This window comes from Ictalurus furcatus, chromosome 10, assembly GCF_023375685.1.
Source record: "Ictalurus furcatus strain D&B chromosome 10, Billie_1.0, whole genome shotgun sequence".
NCBI classification, from domain to species: Eukaryota; Metazoa; Chordata; class Actinopteri; order Siluriformes; family Ictaluridae; genus Ictalurus; species Ictalurus furcatus.
The window spans coordinates 7,003,716-7,019,795 of record NC_071264.1 but is presented as its reverse complement, the minus strand read 5'-3'; the positions used below and the strand labels follow the sequence as shown (position 1 = coordinate 7,019,795).

The following is a 16,080-nucleotide window of genomic DNA, read 5'->3' as shown; positions in this document are numbered from 1 at the left end:
CAATCCACCTACCACCATGTTTTTTGGAGTTGGGAGGAAACTGGCGAACCCAAAGAAAACCCATAGACGCAGGAAGAACATACAAAACTCCATACTGAAGGTAAGCCGAGCTCAGGATTGAATCGGAGATCCTGGATAGACTCTTGACTTCGTGCTCCCTGTCGTACTTACAGGCTTAGACCTTGATCATCAGATCTAGCTAATAAAAACTAAACAACTCCATATTAGTCAGATGGGTTTGATTATGGTTTAATCTTGACAAGACAATAAGTCTCCAAGAGCAGAGTTCTGTCTCCCTTTGGTCCTTGTAGACAGTCAAAAACATTTGGTTTCCATTAGCAATATAATACTGTTGTGGTTCCAAGGTATTGCAGGCATATAGCGAGTATAGGAATGAACTATATGTACACAATAACCTATAGAACCGTTATTAAGTGCGCTGTTACTGCTGACACGGGGCGGGGGGATACATAGCCATTTTATAGAAGAAGAAAAAAGCATTCCTGTGAGATCGGTGATAATTGAAATATAATACAAGAGATATCCCAGCATCAATATGAAACCTTTCTATATGTGTGCAGTATTTGAGACACACTGTTAAAGCCTTTCATATTGTATATTAGTGAAACCATGTGCTTAACGTCAGGCCTGTCAGAACACTATTATATTTTAGCCATTGGCTTCTTTCTGCATTCCTTTCACTGCTGCCTTTTCAATTTGCCTTGTGCTACATAATCCCTAATCAGGCCTGTGTTCAAAACATCACATATAACAACCATGAGAACGCAGTTAGTCTTGAGTGTCTGGGGATCACAGCTTTTTAATGATAAAAACGAATTGTACAGAATGAATCAAGAAGACGGGTATTCACTACGATTATAAAACGTATCACGTCATAGCTTGTTTTCTTGGCGGACGACATAAAGATGTCACTGAGCACATTTAAGGGGTAATGTCATAATGGACATCAGAAACAGAGGATTTGTTCTCTTTATCATCTGGTAAGGAATCATAGTTCAAGGTGAATGACTGAACGAACGTTTGCGAGTGTGTACGTCCACCGAAGTACTGTTGACGATCAAGTTTACAAATACTATTACAACATGCAAAACACGGAACATTATCAAAAGGTGGATCATGACAAAATTTGTTAGGCTTTACAGATTTGTAAGATTCTTTTCCTTAAAATAATCTCGAACCTTCCATGAGGATTGCTCATAGCAGTACCTTCAACTTGCTTTACTTTCTTCTGCCCACTCATCACAAGAAGGTAACAAGGAAAGGTGGGCTGTGATAACAGAAATTCAATTCCACAGACGTGTTAAGCTCGTGGCAATCTTGGAACTCTACCCCATTGAAGTATAAGGCATGTCACTGTGGTAATTGTAGTCCGGGCAGACCTTCTGCAGCAGTTTGTAGTCAGCGCTGAAGAAGTCAATGTAGATGCAGATGACTTTAAAGGGCTTGGAGCACAGCCAGGAGATGTGGCTATGCGTCTGTTCCTGGAAGCACGCCCTGCCTGTGTCGTGGCTGCAAAAGGATGTCCTCTTGTTCCGGTCGGTCTTCTCGTACTCCACTCTGCAGTTGAAGGACTTGGTGTCTTTGGGGACGTCCAGGGTTTCCTGTTGGCTGATCTCAAAGTCGACAACCTTGGAAGGCGGCACCAGGCTCACCGACACGTTGCCGAGACCTGTGGAGTTGTGACGGAAGTAGACGCTGAACGTGCCATTGCCGTGGTCAACAATCTTGCCTCTGATGAATAGGTTGAGGTTGACGGTCTTAATGTTTGAATGGAAGTCACCCCAACCGAACATCTTCTTGAATTTGCCCGTCTTGACGATGGGTCGCCGCTTGGCTCTAGCCAGACTATGTTCGTTCTCTTCTGTGCGATTAAACAGCCAGGCCCACAGGTCTTGTACTGCAGGCTGCTGGGGGGCTTCACTGGTTAAGGACAGGTGTGAGAAAAGCCACACAGGTTTGAGAAGATCTGAGCGCGAACCATGCTGAGAAATGCTTTTATCCTTATCGTTTTCCCTCCATCCTAGCGGGCCTAGTGCTACACTGGGCTCTGCCTCAGATATGACCTTTAGACACAAAACAGTGGGGAAATGTCGTTGGTTACCTCAAGGTTTCATTACTTTTCAAAACAAAGTACAATCACAGATTGAATTAGTAAAGAATAACCATTACACCATGGAAATAAGACACTTGTATCAACTGACAATAAGCACACACAATCACCCAAACCTCCTTCACGCATCAGTGTCACGCATATGACGCTATGTATGATTTATCTATGCACAAGATGTGGCTGTGTGTGTGTGCTTAAATCTTAGTGGTGACCAAATGTCTGACAAGGATAGGAATATCTAAGTTTTGACCTTGTGGGGACATTTGTCTGGTCCCCATTAGGAAAACTGCCTTTTTAACAAAACATATAGGTGTTGCATAGCATTAAGTAGCTGCATAAATAATTATACCAGTGGAAGGTCCTCAGAAGGAAAGTAAGACGAATGGCGAATGTCTGAAACTGCACTGCAATTGGATTATAAAATGAATGAAGAAGGTTCAAATGAACAGATTTGTCAGAATTTCTTCAGGATCAGGCAAGTCAGAATTGTTCAGAATTTTTTTGAGAGTGGATGGGGATGGACACCTCTGCATAAAACAATGAAATGGATAATTTTGCATGAAGTTCTCCCAGCAGAGTCAGTGCAGTTGACTAAAGATTTGGTTTCATATAATCTGAAATATTTCCAGACCAATGAAATATATTTAGCCTGCTTTCTTTACCATCTGCCTTGCTATTTTATCCTCCCCCAACTAGTCAACAGTTTCAGACTCATTGACTAGTGAGTATATTAGTGCACTAGTCTATCAACACATTATACAGAGCTGCAGCACTGGACCAACAGTTGGTTCAATGTCCAGAAAGTGTGTCTTGTCTATTTGTGGTGTCAAGTTTTGAGTCCACTTTTTTCCAACATAAATCTGTGAGAATTGTGTTTACACTGCTACCCTCTTGTTCCTTGCAGTACCAGGTAAACCCATGGTGCCAACTGTCTTGCTGACCAGAGTCTTGTCAGACATGCACTATATGGACAAATTCATGTAGACACCTGACCATCACACCCATATGTGGATCTTCCCCAAACTGTTGCAACAAAATTCAAAGCATACAATGGTGTCTTGTATGTTTAAGAGTTCCCTTCACTGGAATTAAGAGGTCCAAACCTGTTCCAGCATCACAAAGCGAGCTCCATGAAGACATGGTTTGTCAAGTTTGGAGTAGAAGAACTTGAGTGTCCTTCACAGAGAGCTGACCTCAACCCCCACAGAACACTTTTGAGATGAACTGGAACGTTGGCTGTGCCACTAAGGTCAGAAATTCCCAAATTCCAAAGTCTAGTGGAAAGCCTTCCCAAAAGACTGGAGGCTGTTATAGCAGCAAATAGGGAACCCACTTTGGAATGGGATGTTCAACATGCACATATGGGTATGATAGTCAGGTGTCCACATACCTTTTACCACATAGTGTACTTAGTGGCACTTGGACTAGAGAACATTAATGAAACGTACACTGCTAACCTGGTGTCTTGGGATGGAAGGACACTGCACTGAAACACTTCAAAATGTCCAATGTCAATCTTTTCAGACAAGACGCCAAAATATGGTTTGACTTAGTTTCTTCTCGATTTTTACTTTTCACACTGCCTGCAAATCTTTTGGGCCTTGCCCTAGGAAAGTTCATTTTAATAAATGTATTTCTTGACATACTTAGTGATCCTCTTGGTATCACTATTTTGGATGCCAATGTGTCCGTCGTCAAAGTTCTCAAAGTTTGCATGGGCGTGCCTTGTTCGAATGGGTTTTATGGCCTTCAACCACAACGTCCTGTTTAACCTCTAGAAGAAAATTCAAAAGGGAGAAAGTGGGCATCTGCTCTACAATGTAAAACTTTGGGATATGTGGCCATAGGTGACCCAAGCAGTTATTGGCTCGACACTTGGCCTGCTGTGGGCCGACATTGGCAATTACCACAGACGATGGGCCACAATTTCTGGCACGTTAGCAGGCCTATGCTGGAACCATATCCAGATGGCTGCTCAGGTGAGAACAGTGATGTGGAACATCTAAACAAGACCCTGAAGAATATCAGAAGGTGGAAAGATGCCGCTTCACTACAGCACTACTCCAGGCCCTTTTCCACTACAAGAGCGTCTGTACACAGTCTGTTCACCAGAATTCCTCACACAGCTTCCATGAGATAGGCTTTAGTCCCAGTGTGCACTATCTCTGCCCTCACCTGTGCATATTCACACACACAGCTCATCAATCACTAAGGTACCGCAATTCACAAATCCACTGATTTGCCTGAGAGTTAAATATACAGGTTTTCAGAGACTAAGCAGCATGCCTCATACTGACGGCACTTCTCTGAAATCAGAATGCAGGGTTAATGTTGGTGTTTAGACCTTTAAAGGCCACCTATTCTGATGAGGTCATTACTGGAAAATGCATTCCTAGATACAGAAGGCAAATAGAAGTAAGCATGCTGGCTCACAGAAAAATATGAGGTGTATTAGGTTTGAGGTGAAAGCTCATTCTTGGAGTAGTCTGTACAATTAAATACACCTTGGGTTCAGGTTCAGAAGCCAGTTGGGGTAAAGATCCAAGTCAATATCACTGATGGTGAAATTTCGTCAGCTCTAATCTCTTATTCAAATTCTGCAACTCTACTAAGAATGTAATTAGAGAAAACAAGAGAGCGCGAGATTGGAGATCTAATCCAATGTAAGCACGTTTGAATACAATTTAAAGAAAAATAAGGTGCGATAAAACGTAAGGAAAAACAGAGGATTAAGCTCAGGCAGGACTCGACGCTGAGCCGTTCTCATTTGTAATTTAACTGGATTAAGGACTAAAACCTGTCTTTTCTGTGCCTGGGCCTCGCCATGAACATGTACCATGTTTGAAAGTAAATCACGCACTCGTCTCTCCGCGAGAAAGAATCTGGTGGGTACAATTGGTGCATTACGGATTTCTTGAGGAGACGGATTAGGTAAATATAACGTGTTGCAGTTCTGCTTATTCCACCGAACTGCTTATCTGTCAGTTTAATCTGCACTAAATACTTTCCAGGGACACACTGGATTTAATTATACAGTCGCAGTAAAAGATTCACTAGAAATGTGTCTTATTCTGCCTTGAACATGCAGAAAGCCAGCAATTGTACGCTTTAGATTATTTTAAATAAATGCATGCAACACAACGGGATTGGAAAATTTCAGAACAGGAGCCCATTGTGCTGCTCTATTGTAGGTGTCAAGTTCAGTCCATAACTTCCAATTGTTGTATTTCATTTGTGGATCACTGGAATTGTCTTTATCCTCGTTCTTTTTTCTCAGACTAAGGGACTGTTTGATTAGTTTTTTGACTTGTGTGTACATTTTTTTTTTCCTTGACTCAGCATTGCAACAAATCATATTTCACAAATATTGAATAGTAATAGCGTAATGCATTATACATACGATTGTATTCTATTGTACAAATCAAGAATACAATAGGATATTTATTATATATATTTTTTGGCAGATTCTTCTGCTGAATCTGTGCTACGGTCAAGCAGAGCAACACCATTTCTTTATCAAACTCTATACGTTTTATACAGTGTCAGTGCCTCACCTTCACTTGAGGTAGATGAGGCAACTTGACCGTATGCTTGGATATTATCCTCGCTCAAAATGGCATCATGATGAGCAGTTCAGAGTGTAGCGGGCGTATTACAAGTGCTTACAGAACACAGATCCCATCTCCGGTCCTGGAGTACGCCCTGTTTAGTTTTTTGCCTGCTCTCGCACACCCACATCAACTGTTATATAGCTGATTAGTTGAATCAAGTGTGCTGGGAGCAGGAGAAACATGCAAATGTGAAGGGTTGTGCTTTAGAAGCTGTGCTCTGAAACTCTGACCTGCTGATTTCATTACCACACACAAAACAAAAAAAAAAAAGACGACATAGACTCGCCATGATCTTGTTCTGTTTACTTATTTAAAAAAAAAATTTAAACTATTTTTCTTTACTTAAATGTTTTTGCGTGTGTAAATCCACGATCTACTCAGAACAAATAATAAATACGGCCAAATAAATTGTGTATCAAGAAATTTCTTCAGGTGTGGAATTGTTGGAATTTTTGTTTTTGCATATGGCCAATTTTACCTCACAGACAGACAGACAGACAGACAGACAGCTTACCATGTGCAAGCACAAAACCAGCAGAGCTGAGAGATGCTTCATCTTTAAGGCTTTTAACATGACTATGGTTATTAGAAAACAGGTCCACTGATTAAGCTGCTCTTCATTCTGCAAGTCAGGAAAAACAGATCCAAAAGTTACACCACTATAGTTGATTACATTAAGATGATTAAAGCTTAAGATTTGTATGGCTGCAAATAATAGATCAAGACAAAGAATAAGACAAACTACTCCAAAACAATGCATTAAAAAAAAAAAAAAAAAAAAAAAAAAACACTCCTGCAGCAACACACATGCTACAGTAATGAGAGTAATGTGTCAGTATGATAAGGATTCAAACTCACAGCTCAACTCCGTGCATGTTGAAACGCAGCGCCTTCTCGACCTACACAAGCGTTCAGAAACGGAGATTCGTAGCAACAAAAAAAAAAACACTCGCGTGCTGGAAAAAGTCATCAGATCCCCTCAAGAGATCCGTCTCGCGCACGCACGCGCTCCCTCCGCGGTTTGAAGTCCGTTCTGAGCAGGTGGCTTTCGCTGGGCAGCACGCGCAGCTCCTGATTGGACGGAGATCTCCAGTTCGGATAGTTTTGGACCAATCAGGAGCGAGGACACCCCAAAACTCGCTCCATCTCACAGAGAATTGCCTTTTTTTCTTTTCTTTAAGCATCGTTTTCCCCACAAAGGGTTAACCTGACGGTCGGTACACACATCCAGAAGGAAGAGTATTCTGTAATGTGGTGTCCCTAAAGCATTACGACTCTAGAAGTGAGCTGTAATGTGCTGGAATAATTTAAATAAAATGTATTGTTTAGTTTCAAGCTGCAGTATGGAGTTCTAAAATGCTATAAATGCATGATTCATCTCAGAGTGGGCGATGTATAGTGGAGTATTTTTCAATTTATGAATATATTCATGGTTTTCGTAGGTTTGGCCACAAGCTATGACTGACACACACACACACACACACACTGTGTGTGGCAGAACAGTAACGAAAAGTCTCCATAACACGAAACTGATTTACAAAATGACAGATAATGGTATAATGAATGAACATATATTAATATACATAGTAATATACTTGATACTTCAGTTTTCACTTGATAAGCTTTCTATACTGACAGCACTTCCTCCATACAATAACTCTAATAATAAACTGACTTATTGCAAGTAGACTGAATAAAATAATAATAATAATACTACAAGGTTTAAGTTGGACTTTCTGGTTGTGTTTATGTTCTACAACTGCCACCTAGTGGCCATAGTTGAAACTGCACCAGAGCCATTATCCTGCATCAACCTATTTATTGTTTTTAACAACAAAAAATGGAGAATGTGACTAAATAAATTTAAGAAAAATAATACTCTATGCAAGAATTTACAAGTTAACATTTTTTTTAAACTTAAATAAAGCCACCGATATTCTGGCTTCCACAACATTATGACTTTTGATGCTTGCCTTTGAATAGTCTTTTAACATTTACAGTTAACAAATAGGTCTAGTAAGCATCTGTGATGCAAAGTCTTGGAGGGTTTAGTACACATAATCTTCATACAAAACACAAACATGTTGTATCTGACAACAGGTGTACAGACTGGGCAATTGTTACTGAACAAGCTGAATACAGAGACTGGCTTGCAGTCTGTAACTAACACCAAATAAAAAATAAATGGAGAAAACAAAAACAATAAATTGTGGATTTCTGCAAAAGCATCAGTGATGGGAATGGGACTCCTTAATAATCTGTTTATGACCGTGCCCAAGTGCAGCTAACATGGACCTGAAGCTGTGTTTCCGTGGACACAATGGCTTGCTCTTCCTGGTGATCTTCAAATCTGCACTGAAGAGATCCGTTGGCGTTCTAAACACATCCAAATCCTCACACGGAACTTCATCTTGCCTTCTGGGACAATCTCCGTTCTTCGCTGAGCCGTTCTCATTTGTAATTTAACTGGATTAAGGACTAAAACCTGTCTTTTCTGTGCCTGGGCCTCACCATGAACATGTACCATGTTTGAAAGTAAATCACGCACTCGTCTCTCCGCGAGAAAGAATCTGGTGGGTACAATTGGTGCATTACGGATTTCTTGAGGAGACGGATTAGGTAAATATAACGTGTTGCAGTTCTGCTTATTCCACCGAACTGCTTATCTGTCAGTTTAATCTGCACTAAATACTTTCCAGGGACACACTGGATTTAATTATACAGTCGCAGTAAAAGATTCACTAGAAATGTGTCTTATTCTGCCTTGAACATGCAGAAAGCCAGCAATTGTACGCTTTAGATTATTTTAAATAAATGCATGCAACACAACGGGATTGGAAAATTTCAGAACAGGAGCCCATTGTGCTGCTCTATTGTAGGTGTCAAGTTCAGTCCATAACTTCCAATTGTTGTATTTCATTTGTGGATCACTGGAATTGTCTTTATCCTCGTTCTTTTTTCTCAGACTAAGGGACTGTTTGATTAGTTTTTTGACTTGTGTGTACATTTTTTTTTTCCTTGACTCAGCATTGCAACAAATCATATTTCACAAATATTGAATAGTAATAGCGTAATGCATTATACATACGATTGTATTCTATTGTACAAATCAAGAATACAATAGGATATTTATTATATATATTTTTTGGCAGATTCTTCTGCTGAATCTGTGCTACGGTCAAGCAGAGCAACACCATTTCTTTATCAAACTCTATACGTTTTATACAGTGTCAGTGCCTCACCTTCACTTGAGGTAGATGAGGCAACTTGACCGTATGCTTGGATATTATCCTCGCTCAAAATGGCATCATGATGAGCAGTTCAGAGTGTAGCGGGCGTATTACAAGTGCTTACAGAACACAGATCCCATCTCCGGTCCTGGAGTACGCCCTGTTTAGTTTTTTGCCTGCTCTCGCACACCCACATCAACTGTTATATAGCTGATTAGTTGAATCAAGTGTGCTGGGAGCAGGAGAAACATGCAAATGTGAAGGGTTGTGCTTTAGAAGCTGTGCTCTGAAACTCTGACCTGCTGATTTCATTACCACACACAAAACAAAAAAAAAAAAGACGACATAGACTCGCCATGATCTTGTTCTGTTTACTTATTTAAAAAAAAAATTTAAACTATTTTTCTTTACTTAAATGTTTTTGCGTGTGTAAATCCACGATCTACTCAGAACAAATAATAAATACGGCCAAATAAATTGTGTATCAAGAAATTTCTTCAGGTGTGGAATTGTTGGAATTTTTGTTTTTGCATATGGCCAATTTTACCTCACAGACAGACAGACAGACAGACAGACAGCTTACCATGTGCAAGCACAAAACCAGCAGAGCTGAGAGATGCTTCATCTTTAAGGCTTTTAACATGACTATGGTTATTAGAAAACAGGTCCACTGATTAAGCTGCTCTTCATTCTGCAAGTCAGGAAAAACAGATCCAAAAGTTACACCACTATAGTTGATTACATTAAGATGATTAAAGCTTAAGATTTGTATGGCTGCAAATAATAGATCAAGACAAAGAATAAGACAAACTACTCCAAAACAATGCATTAAAAAAAAAAAAAAAAAAAAAAAAAAACACTCCTGCAGCAACACACATGCTACAGTAATGAGAGTAATGTGTCAGTATGATAAGGATTCAAACTCACAGCTCAACTCCGTGCATGTTGAAACGCAGCGCCTTCTCGACCTACACAAGCGTTCAGAAACGGAGATTCGTAGCAACAAAAAAAAAAACACTCGCGTGCTGGAAAAAGTCATCAGATCCCCTCAAGAGATCCGTCTCGCGCACGCACGCGCTCCCTCCGCGGTTTGAAGTCCGTTCTGAGCAGGTGGCTTTCGCTGGGCAGCACGCGCAGCTCCTGATTGGACGGAGATCTCCAGTTCGGATAGTTTTGGACCAATCAGGAGCGAGGACACCCCAAAACTCGCTCCATCTCACAGAGAATTGCCTTTTTTTCTTTTCTTTAAGCATCGTTTTCCCCACAAAGGGTTAACCTGACGGTCGGTACACACATCCAGAAGGAAGAGTATTCTGTAATGTGGTGTCCCTAAAGCATTACGACTCTAGAAGTGAGCTGTAATGTGCTGGAATAATTTAAATAAAATGTATTGTTTAGTTTCAAGCTGCAGTATGGAGTTCTAAAATGCTATAAATGCATGATTCATCTCAGAGTGGGCGATGTATAGTGGAGTATTTTTCAATTTATGAATATATTCATGGTTTTCGTAGGTTTGGCCACAAGCTATGACTGACACACACACACACACACACACTGTGTGTGGCAGAACAGTAACGAAAAGTCTCCATAACACGAAACTGATTTACAAAATGACAGATAATGGTATAATGAATGAACATATATTAATATACATAGTAATATACTTGATACTTCAGTTTTCACTTGATAAGCTTTCTATACTGACAGCACTTCCTCCATACAATAACTCTAATAATAAACTGACTTATTGCAAGTAGACTGAATAAAATAATAATAATAATAATACTACAAGGTTTAAGTTGGACTTTCTGGTTGTGTTTATGTTCTACAACTGCCACCTAGTGGCCATAGTTGAAACTGCACCAGAGCCATTATCCTGCATCAACCTATTTATTGTTTTTAACAACAAAAAATGGAGAATGTGACTAAATAAATTTAAGAAAAATAATACTCTATGCAAGAATTTACAAGTTAACATTTTTTTTAAACTTAAATAAAGCCACCGATATTCTGGCTTCCACAACATTATGACTTTTGATGCTTGCCTTTGAATAGTCTTTTAACATTTACAGTTAACAAATAGGTCTAGTAAGCATCTGTGATGCAAAGTCTTGGAGGGTTTAGTACACATAATCTTCATACAAAACACAAACATGTTGTATCTGACAACAGGTGTACAGACTGGGCAATTGTTACTGAACAAGCTGAATACAGAGACTGGCTTGCAGTCTGTAACTAACACCAAATAAAAAATAAATGGAGAAAACAAAAACAATAAATTGTGGATTTCTGCAAAAGCATCAGTGATGGGAATGGGACTCCTTAATAATCTGTTTATGACCGTGCCCAAGTGCAGCTAACATGGACCTGAAGCTGTGTTTCCGTGGACGCAATGGCTTGCTCTTCCTGGTGATCTTCAAATCTGCACTGAAGAGATCCGTTGGCGTTCTAAACACATCCAAATCCTCACACGGAACTTCATCTTGCCTTCTGGGACAATCTCCGTTCTTCACTTCGAAATCTGCTGGGCCTTCATGTAATTTTCCTCCTGCACTCTTATTTACGAGGCAGTGCTTTGGTTTCTGCGTTTCAGCGAGCACGGCTTTGGGAAAAGTGTCAAATTTCAGCACCCTACGAGTTCCCTCCAGGCCACTGCAATCAGCCTGAGTGTCCATGAAGCCACTCGTATCGCTAACGCATTGTTTGCTCTGAATTGTCTCCAACTGCGGCACACCCTCACGGCGAGTCCTGTCGTTTCCAGGCAGCTCGTCTTCCAAGGTAGTGCTGAGATCCACTGGTGAAAGATGCTCCGGTGTATCGTCTTTCTCTGAGGACTTCCTTCTCTTGCTCCTCTGATAATTTCCACTGCGCAGACACATTGTGGATTTTGCACGATTTCTCTGCTGATTTCTCGACTTCGCTTTGCTTTTAGATGGCTTTCCAAACATCTTTTTGCAGCGACGCAAGTTCCTAGAAGTAAAAACAAAAAACAACTAACTGTTATATCAATTTCAATGGAAACACTCTCATAAACTGTCATCCATTAGAACATTATTAGTATTAGTATTGTTGTTATGACCTGCACCTTAACATTGATAGGAACTAATGAGGTCTTATGGGTCATCTACTGTTTTCTCATCCATATGGTGCATACAGTCATGACCCAGACTCAGTTATTACAGGATAAATAGTATCATTTTATAGTTGTATAGGAGTTGATACCGTCTCAATCATTACGCTAATGACTTTAAAGAACTGTAAACTTGCATTCCATCGCATACTAAACAGAATTACAAAGAAGTATATTTATTATTGAAAGTCCAATCTAGAAATCTTTTCCAGTCACATTTTGTGGACAGACCTCTGCAGGAACACGTGAGGTCTGGAGCAGGGCCACCATGCTGTATTTGCCATGTCATGGTCTGACTGCTTTGCAGCTCGCAGCCTGATGTGCTTCAAGTGCACCCATAACCTCCTGGGGGGAAACCATACAGCACACGTGTTTACACATCACAAGAACATGTAACGCAACAAATTCTTTAAAAATAAATAAATAAATAAATAAACATACACACCCTCTGGATTGCTTCCGTCTCTGTGGGTGCCAGGTTTTATTAAGCAGCCACTCATCACATGATAGCGAGGCTGGATCTGAGAGGGGTAATTAGAGAGGACTCTTTAGTTTACAAATAACCAAAGTCCCGAGGGGCAGATGTTGGGTCGTGATGTTCTCAAAGCAACTAGAGCATCAAACAGAATATCAGTATTTTGTGTGAAGATCTCAGTCCGGTTTTGATTGTCAAAAATGTTTTGAGTTAATTGTCAAAATGTTTACCGTGGTCTCTTTGTTTTTTGCTTGGAGGCCCTTGCCTCCTCATTTTGGAGAAAAGTCTCTCACACATCGTGCATCTCAGTGAATGAAGTGCAGCAGAAGGCGAGCTGGGGCCGGAGACCACAGAGTCTTCAGAACTGGAACCTTCCAGTGGACTCTCTGCACACGACTTAGATGGACTGTCAGATAACCACATGTGGCCTGAAGTGTCTCTGTTCAACCAGAGACTTTTCAGTGTATCGTCAGCCTTTGACACCATAGGTAGGGATATTTTCTGCCTTCACTGATTAATCAGACGAATGAAAGACAGATTGTTAATTATTCAAAGTGCACATCACATAGAGACGCATTTTAATACAAGGCTGTAGAGTCACTACTGATTTACCTGTACCTTTACATCTGCATTTGATTGTATTTAAGATGGTTAACCCTGTTTAATTGTTATTTAATTTTCTTTGACAGTACAAAAAACAGAGCACAAGAGAGAGGGTTACAGTGTGAAATGAAAAATGAAGTATTACATACACTATATGACCAGTAGTTTGTTGACACCTGACCATCATACCCATATGTGCTTTCCCATTCCAGATGTAGTCCCTCATTTGCTGTTATAACAACCCCCACTCTACCAGGAAGGCTTTACACTAGATTTTGGGGCGTGGCTGTGGGGGTGTGTATTCATTCAGCCACAAGCACATTAGTGAGGTCAGGTACTGATGTTGGGTGAGGAGGCCTGGGGTGCAGTCGGTGTTCCAGTTCATCCTAAAGGTGTTCAGTGGGGTTGAGGTCAGGTGTCTGCTCAGGTTTTTCCACTCCAAGCTTGGCAAACCATGTCTTCATGGAGCTCGCTTCGTGCACAAGAGCACTGTCATGCTGGAACAGGTCTGGGCCATCCATCCTCCATATCACTTATCCTACACAAGGGAGCCTGGAGCCTATCCCAGGGAACTTGGGGCACAAAGTGGGGGACACACTGGACAGAGTGCCAACCCATCACAGGGCACAATTTCACACACACACACTGGACAATTTGGACATGTCAATCAGCCTACAGCACATGTCTTTGGACTGGGGGAGGGAACCGGAGTACCCAGAGGAAACTCACGAAGCACAGGGAGAACATGCAAACTCCACACACACAGGGTGGAGGGTGGGATTTTAACCCCCAACCCCAGAGATGCACTGTGTCACCCCTTAGTTGCAGTGAAGGGAAATTGTTATGTTAAAGCACACCTATTATGGTTTTGAAACACACCTAGCTCTGTTTTAAAGCTCTCATACAATAGATTTACATGCATCCAAGGTCAAAAAAACACTTTAATGTGCTCTTAATTTAAACTGCAGCATTACCTCCCCCCCACACTTTCCCAGTGTCTAAAGACTTGCTCTAAAGGATTCGTTCTAAACTCCTCCTTTCAGAGAGCATACTCTGCTCTGATTGGTCAGCTGTCCCAGTCTGTTGTGATTGGTCTACCGCTGTCACCGAGCAGCTGATGAAGACCAGAGGCAGGGCTTTTTGTTACAAACCTACGTAGGTTAGTACAGGAAGTAAGTCTGGAATCACTAACGACTCGTTTCAGCTGTTCAGAATTGATTCCTTCTTTTGGGAGTCGATAACTCTTTTTGTCATGCGCTTTGATTTATGAAACTTTGCAGATTTTTTTACATTCACAAACAGCTCTATAACACACTATATGAAAGGGAATATTTGAAAAACCATAATAGGTGCACTTCAAATACAAGGACATTATTGAACGTTTCCAACTTTGTCGCAGTAGTTTGGGGAAGAACCACATACGGGTGTGATGGTCTGCAAACTTTTGCACATTTTCCCCAGGATCTGAGATTGTGGCCTTGAGTTTGGAGCTCTAGTTTGCCCCCTAGTGGAATAACAGAGACTCGCTTTTTTCGAATAGAAATCTCCTTTCCTTCCCAAATCTCTCAATTTAAAATTGGTCTACATGACGAAACTGGTTCTGAATTGATTTGTCCAGATTTAAACGTTTACCAGAACTGTTCCCAGGAGTCAGCTCCTACTGCATGGTGCAGGACAAATCTGATTCAGCGGCTTGTAAAATAACCAGGCAGCTACAAGGCACTACACTGATGCACTACACTGAGTTCTTACCTCGAGTCGAAATGACGGTGTTGTGGGTGTTGGACGACAGGAGAGGAACACATCTGCTTTATTAAAAATGGAGGATTCACCGCTTTGTCCCCGTCTGTGTGAAGAAGAAAACAGTGCGAGGAAATGAAAGCTCCTACAAACACCAGATAGACGCCGAGCTGCAAACCTATTTTTATAAACTCACTACATAAAGAACATGTAAACTCATACCAAATCATCATAATGACAGAAACAACAAATGAAATACGTGGTTTATATGAGTTCTAGCGTTTCTATCATACCATTACTGAGAAAAAAATCCACAGCGTATCTCTATCTCTGACTGATTTAAACATGTCCGCTGGTGCCACTTTTCTTCTTCATGGCACAAAGTGTTTAAACAAACAGTCGTGAAGTGTATCGCCCCCTGCTGGATAAGGACAGGAACTGCACTCTAACGCTACTGCTACAAACAAACAAATAAGCCTAAATAAATCGCCCCCTGCTGGATAAGGACAGGAACTGCACGCTAACGCTACTGTTACAAACAAACAAATAAACCTAAATAAATAAATAAATAAATAATGGGGGGTATTCCAGAAAGCAGTTTATGCGACTTACCTGGGTAAATTTACTCAGGGTTAACAGATAACCTCAACTTTCGCTTCCAAAAATGGAGGTAACTTTCAGGGTATGTAAGTAGCCATAGCAACTTACTCTCTGAAGTTCCAGGGTTGATTTGTTTCTGAGAGCTGACAGAACATAGTACGGAAGTCCTAAGGGGTCATGCATTATTCTTTTTTTTCTTTGTTGTTTTCTCGTGATCTTGACATAACAAAAGTTGTTTTCTCGTGAGCTCGACTTCATTTTCCTGTGTACTGGACATCCATCGTCCCGAAGTTTTTGAATGGGTTTTTTGGGTTAAATGCCTGAAATATGGCCAAGCTCAAGATATGTTCACGTTTTATACTACGCCATAAAATACATCAGTAAAACCCCACTCAGGATTTTTTCAAAAGCTTTTACATGTCTTGAAAAAGACAGATGCTAACAAGTGGCTAAATAGGACTACAGAGGTTGTCGGGGACATTAAACGTCATCACGTCGAACAGGAAAACGCATCTACTACAGCCTCATTGTGTTTATACTTGCACTCTTGCAACTCAAAC

At 40.7% G+C, this 16,080-nt stretch overlaps 2 protein-coding genes across 3 annotated transcripts; both read right to left on the bottom strand.

The window, feature by feature from the left end:
* Positions 1–800: 800 nt before the first annotated feature.
* On the bottom strand, positions 801–7,207 carry nxph2b (neurexophilin 2b). Its single transcript, XM_053634950.1, has 3 exons — positions 6,601–7,207; positions 6,257–6,364; positions 801–2,084 (listed from the first exon to the last, which is right to left on the bottom strand). The coding sequence occupies exons 2-3, from the start codon at positions 6,314–6,316 to the stop codon at positions 1,347–1,349; spliced, it is 798 nt and encodes a 265-aa protein (XP_053490925.1). The 5' UTR covers positions 6,317–6,364; positions 6,601–7,207; the 3' UTR covers positions 801–1,346.
* A 1,427-nt stretch (positions 7,208–8,634) lies between these two features.
* On the bottom strand, positions 8,635–15,560 carry si:ch211-227n13.3 (uncharacterized). Of its 2 annotated transcripts, XM_053634944.1 has the most exons (7): positions 15,214–15,560; positions 14,933–15,026; positions 12,808–13,087; positions 12,548–12,623; positions 12,334–12,447; positions 9,900–11,942; positions 8,635–9,663 (listed from the first exon to the last, which is right to left on the bottom strand). In XM_053634944.1, the coding sequence occupies exons 3-6, from the start codon at positions 13,061–13,063 to the stop codon at positions 11,273–11,275; spliced, it is 1,116 nt and encodes a 371-aa protein (XP_053490919.1). In that variant the 5' UTR covers positions 13,064–13,087; positions 14,933–15,026; positions 15,214–15,560; the 3' UTR covers positions 8,635–9,663; positions 9,900–11,272. The 2 variants fall into 2 exon arrangements, with proteins under 2 accessions (XP_053490919.1, XP_053490918.1); XM_053634943.1 differs by having other exon boundaries at positions 12,808–15,026.
* Between the last annotated feature and the right edge of the window lie 520 nt (positions 15,561–16,080).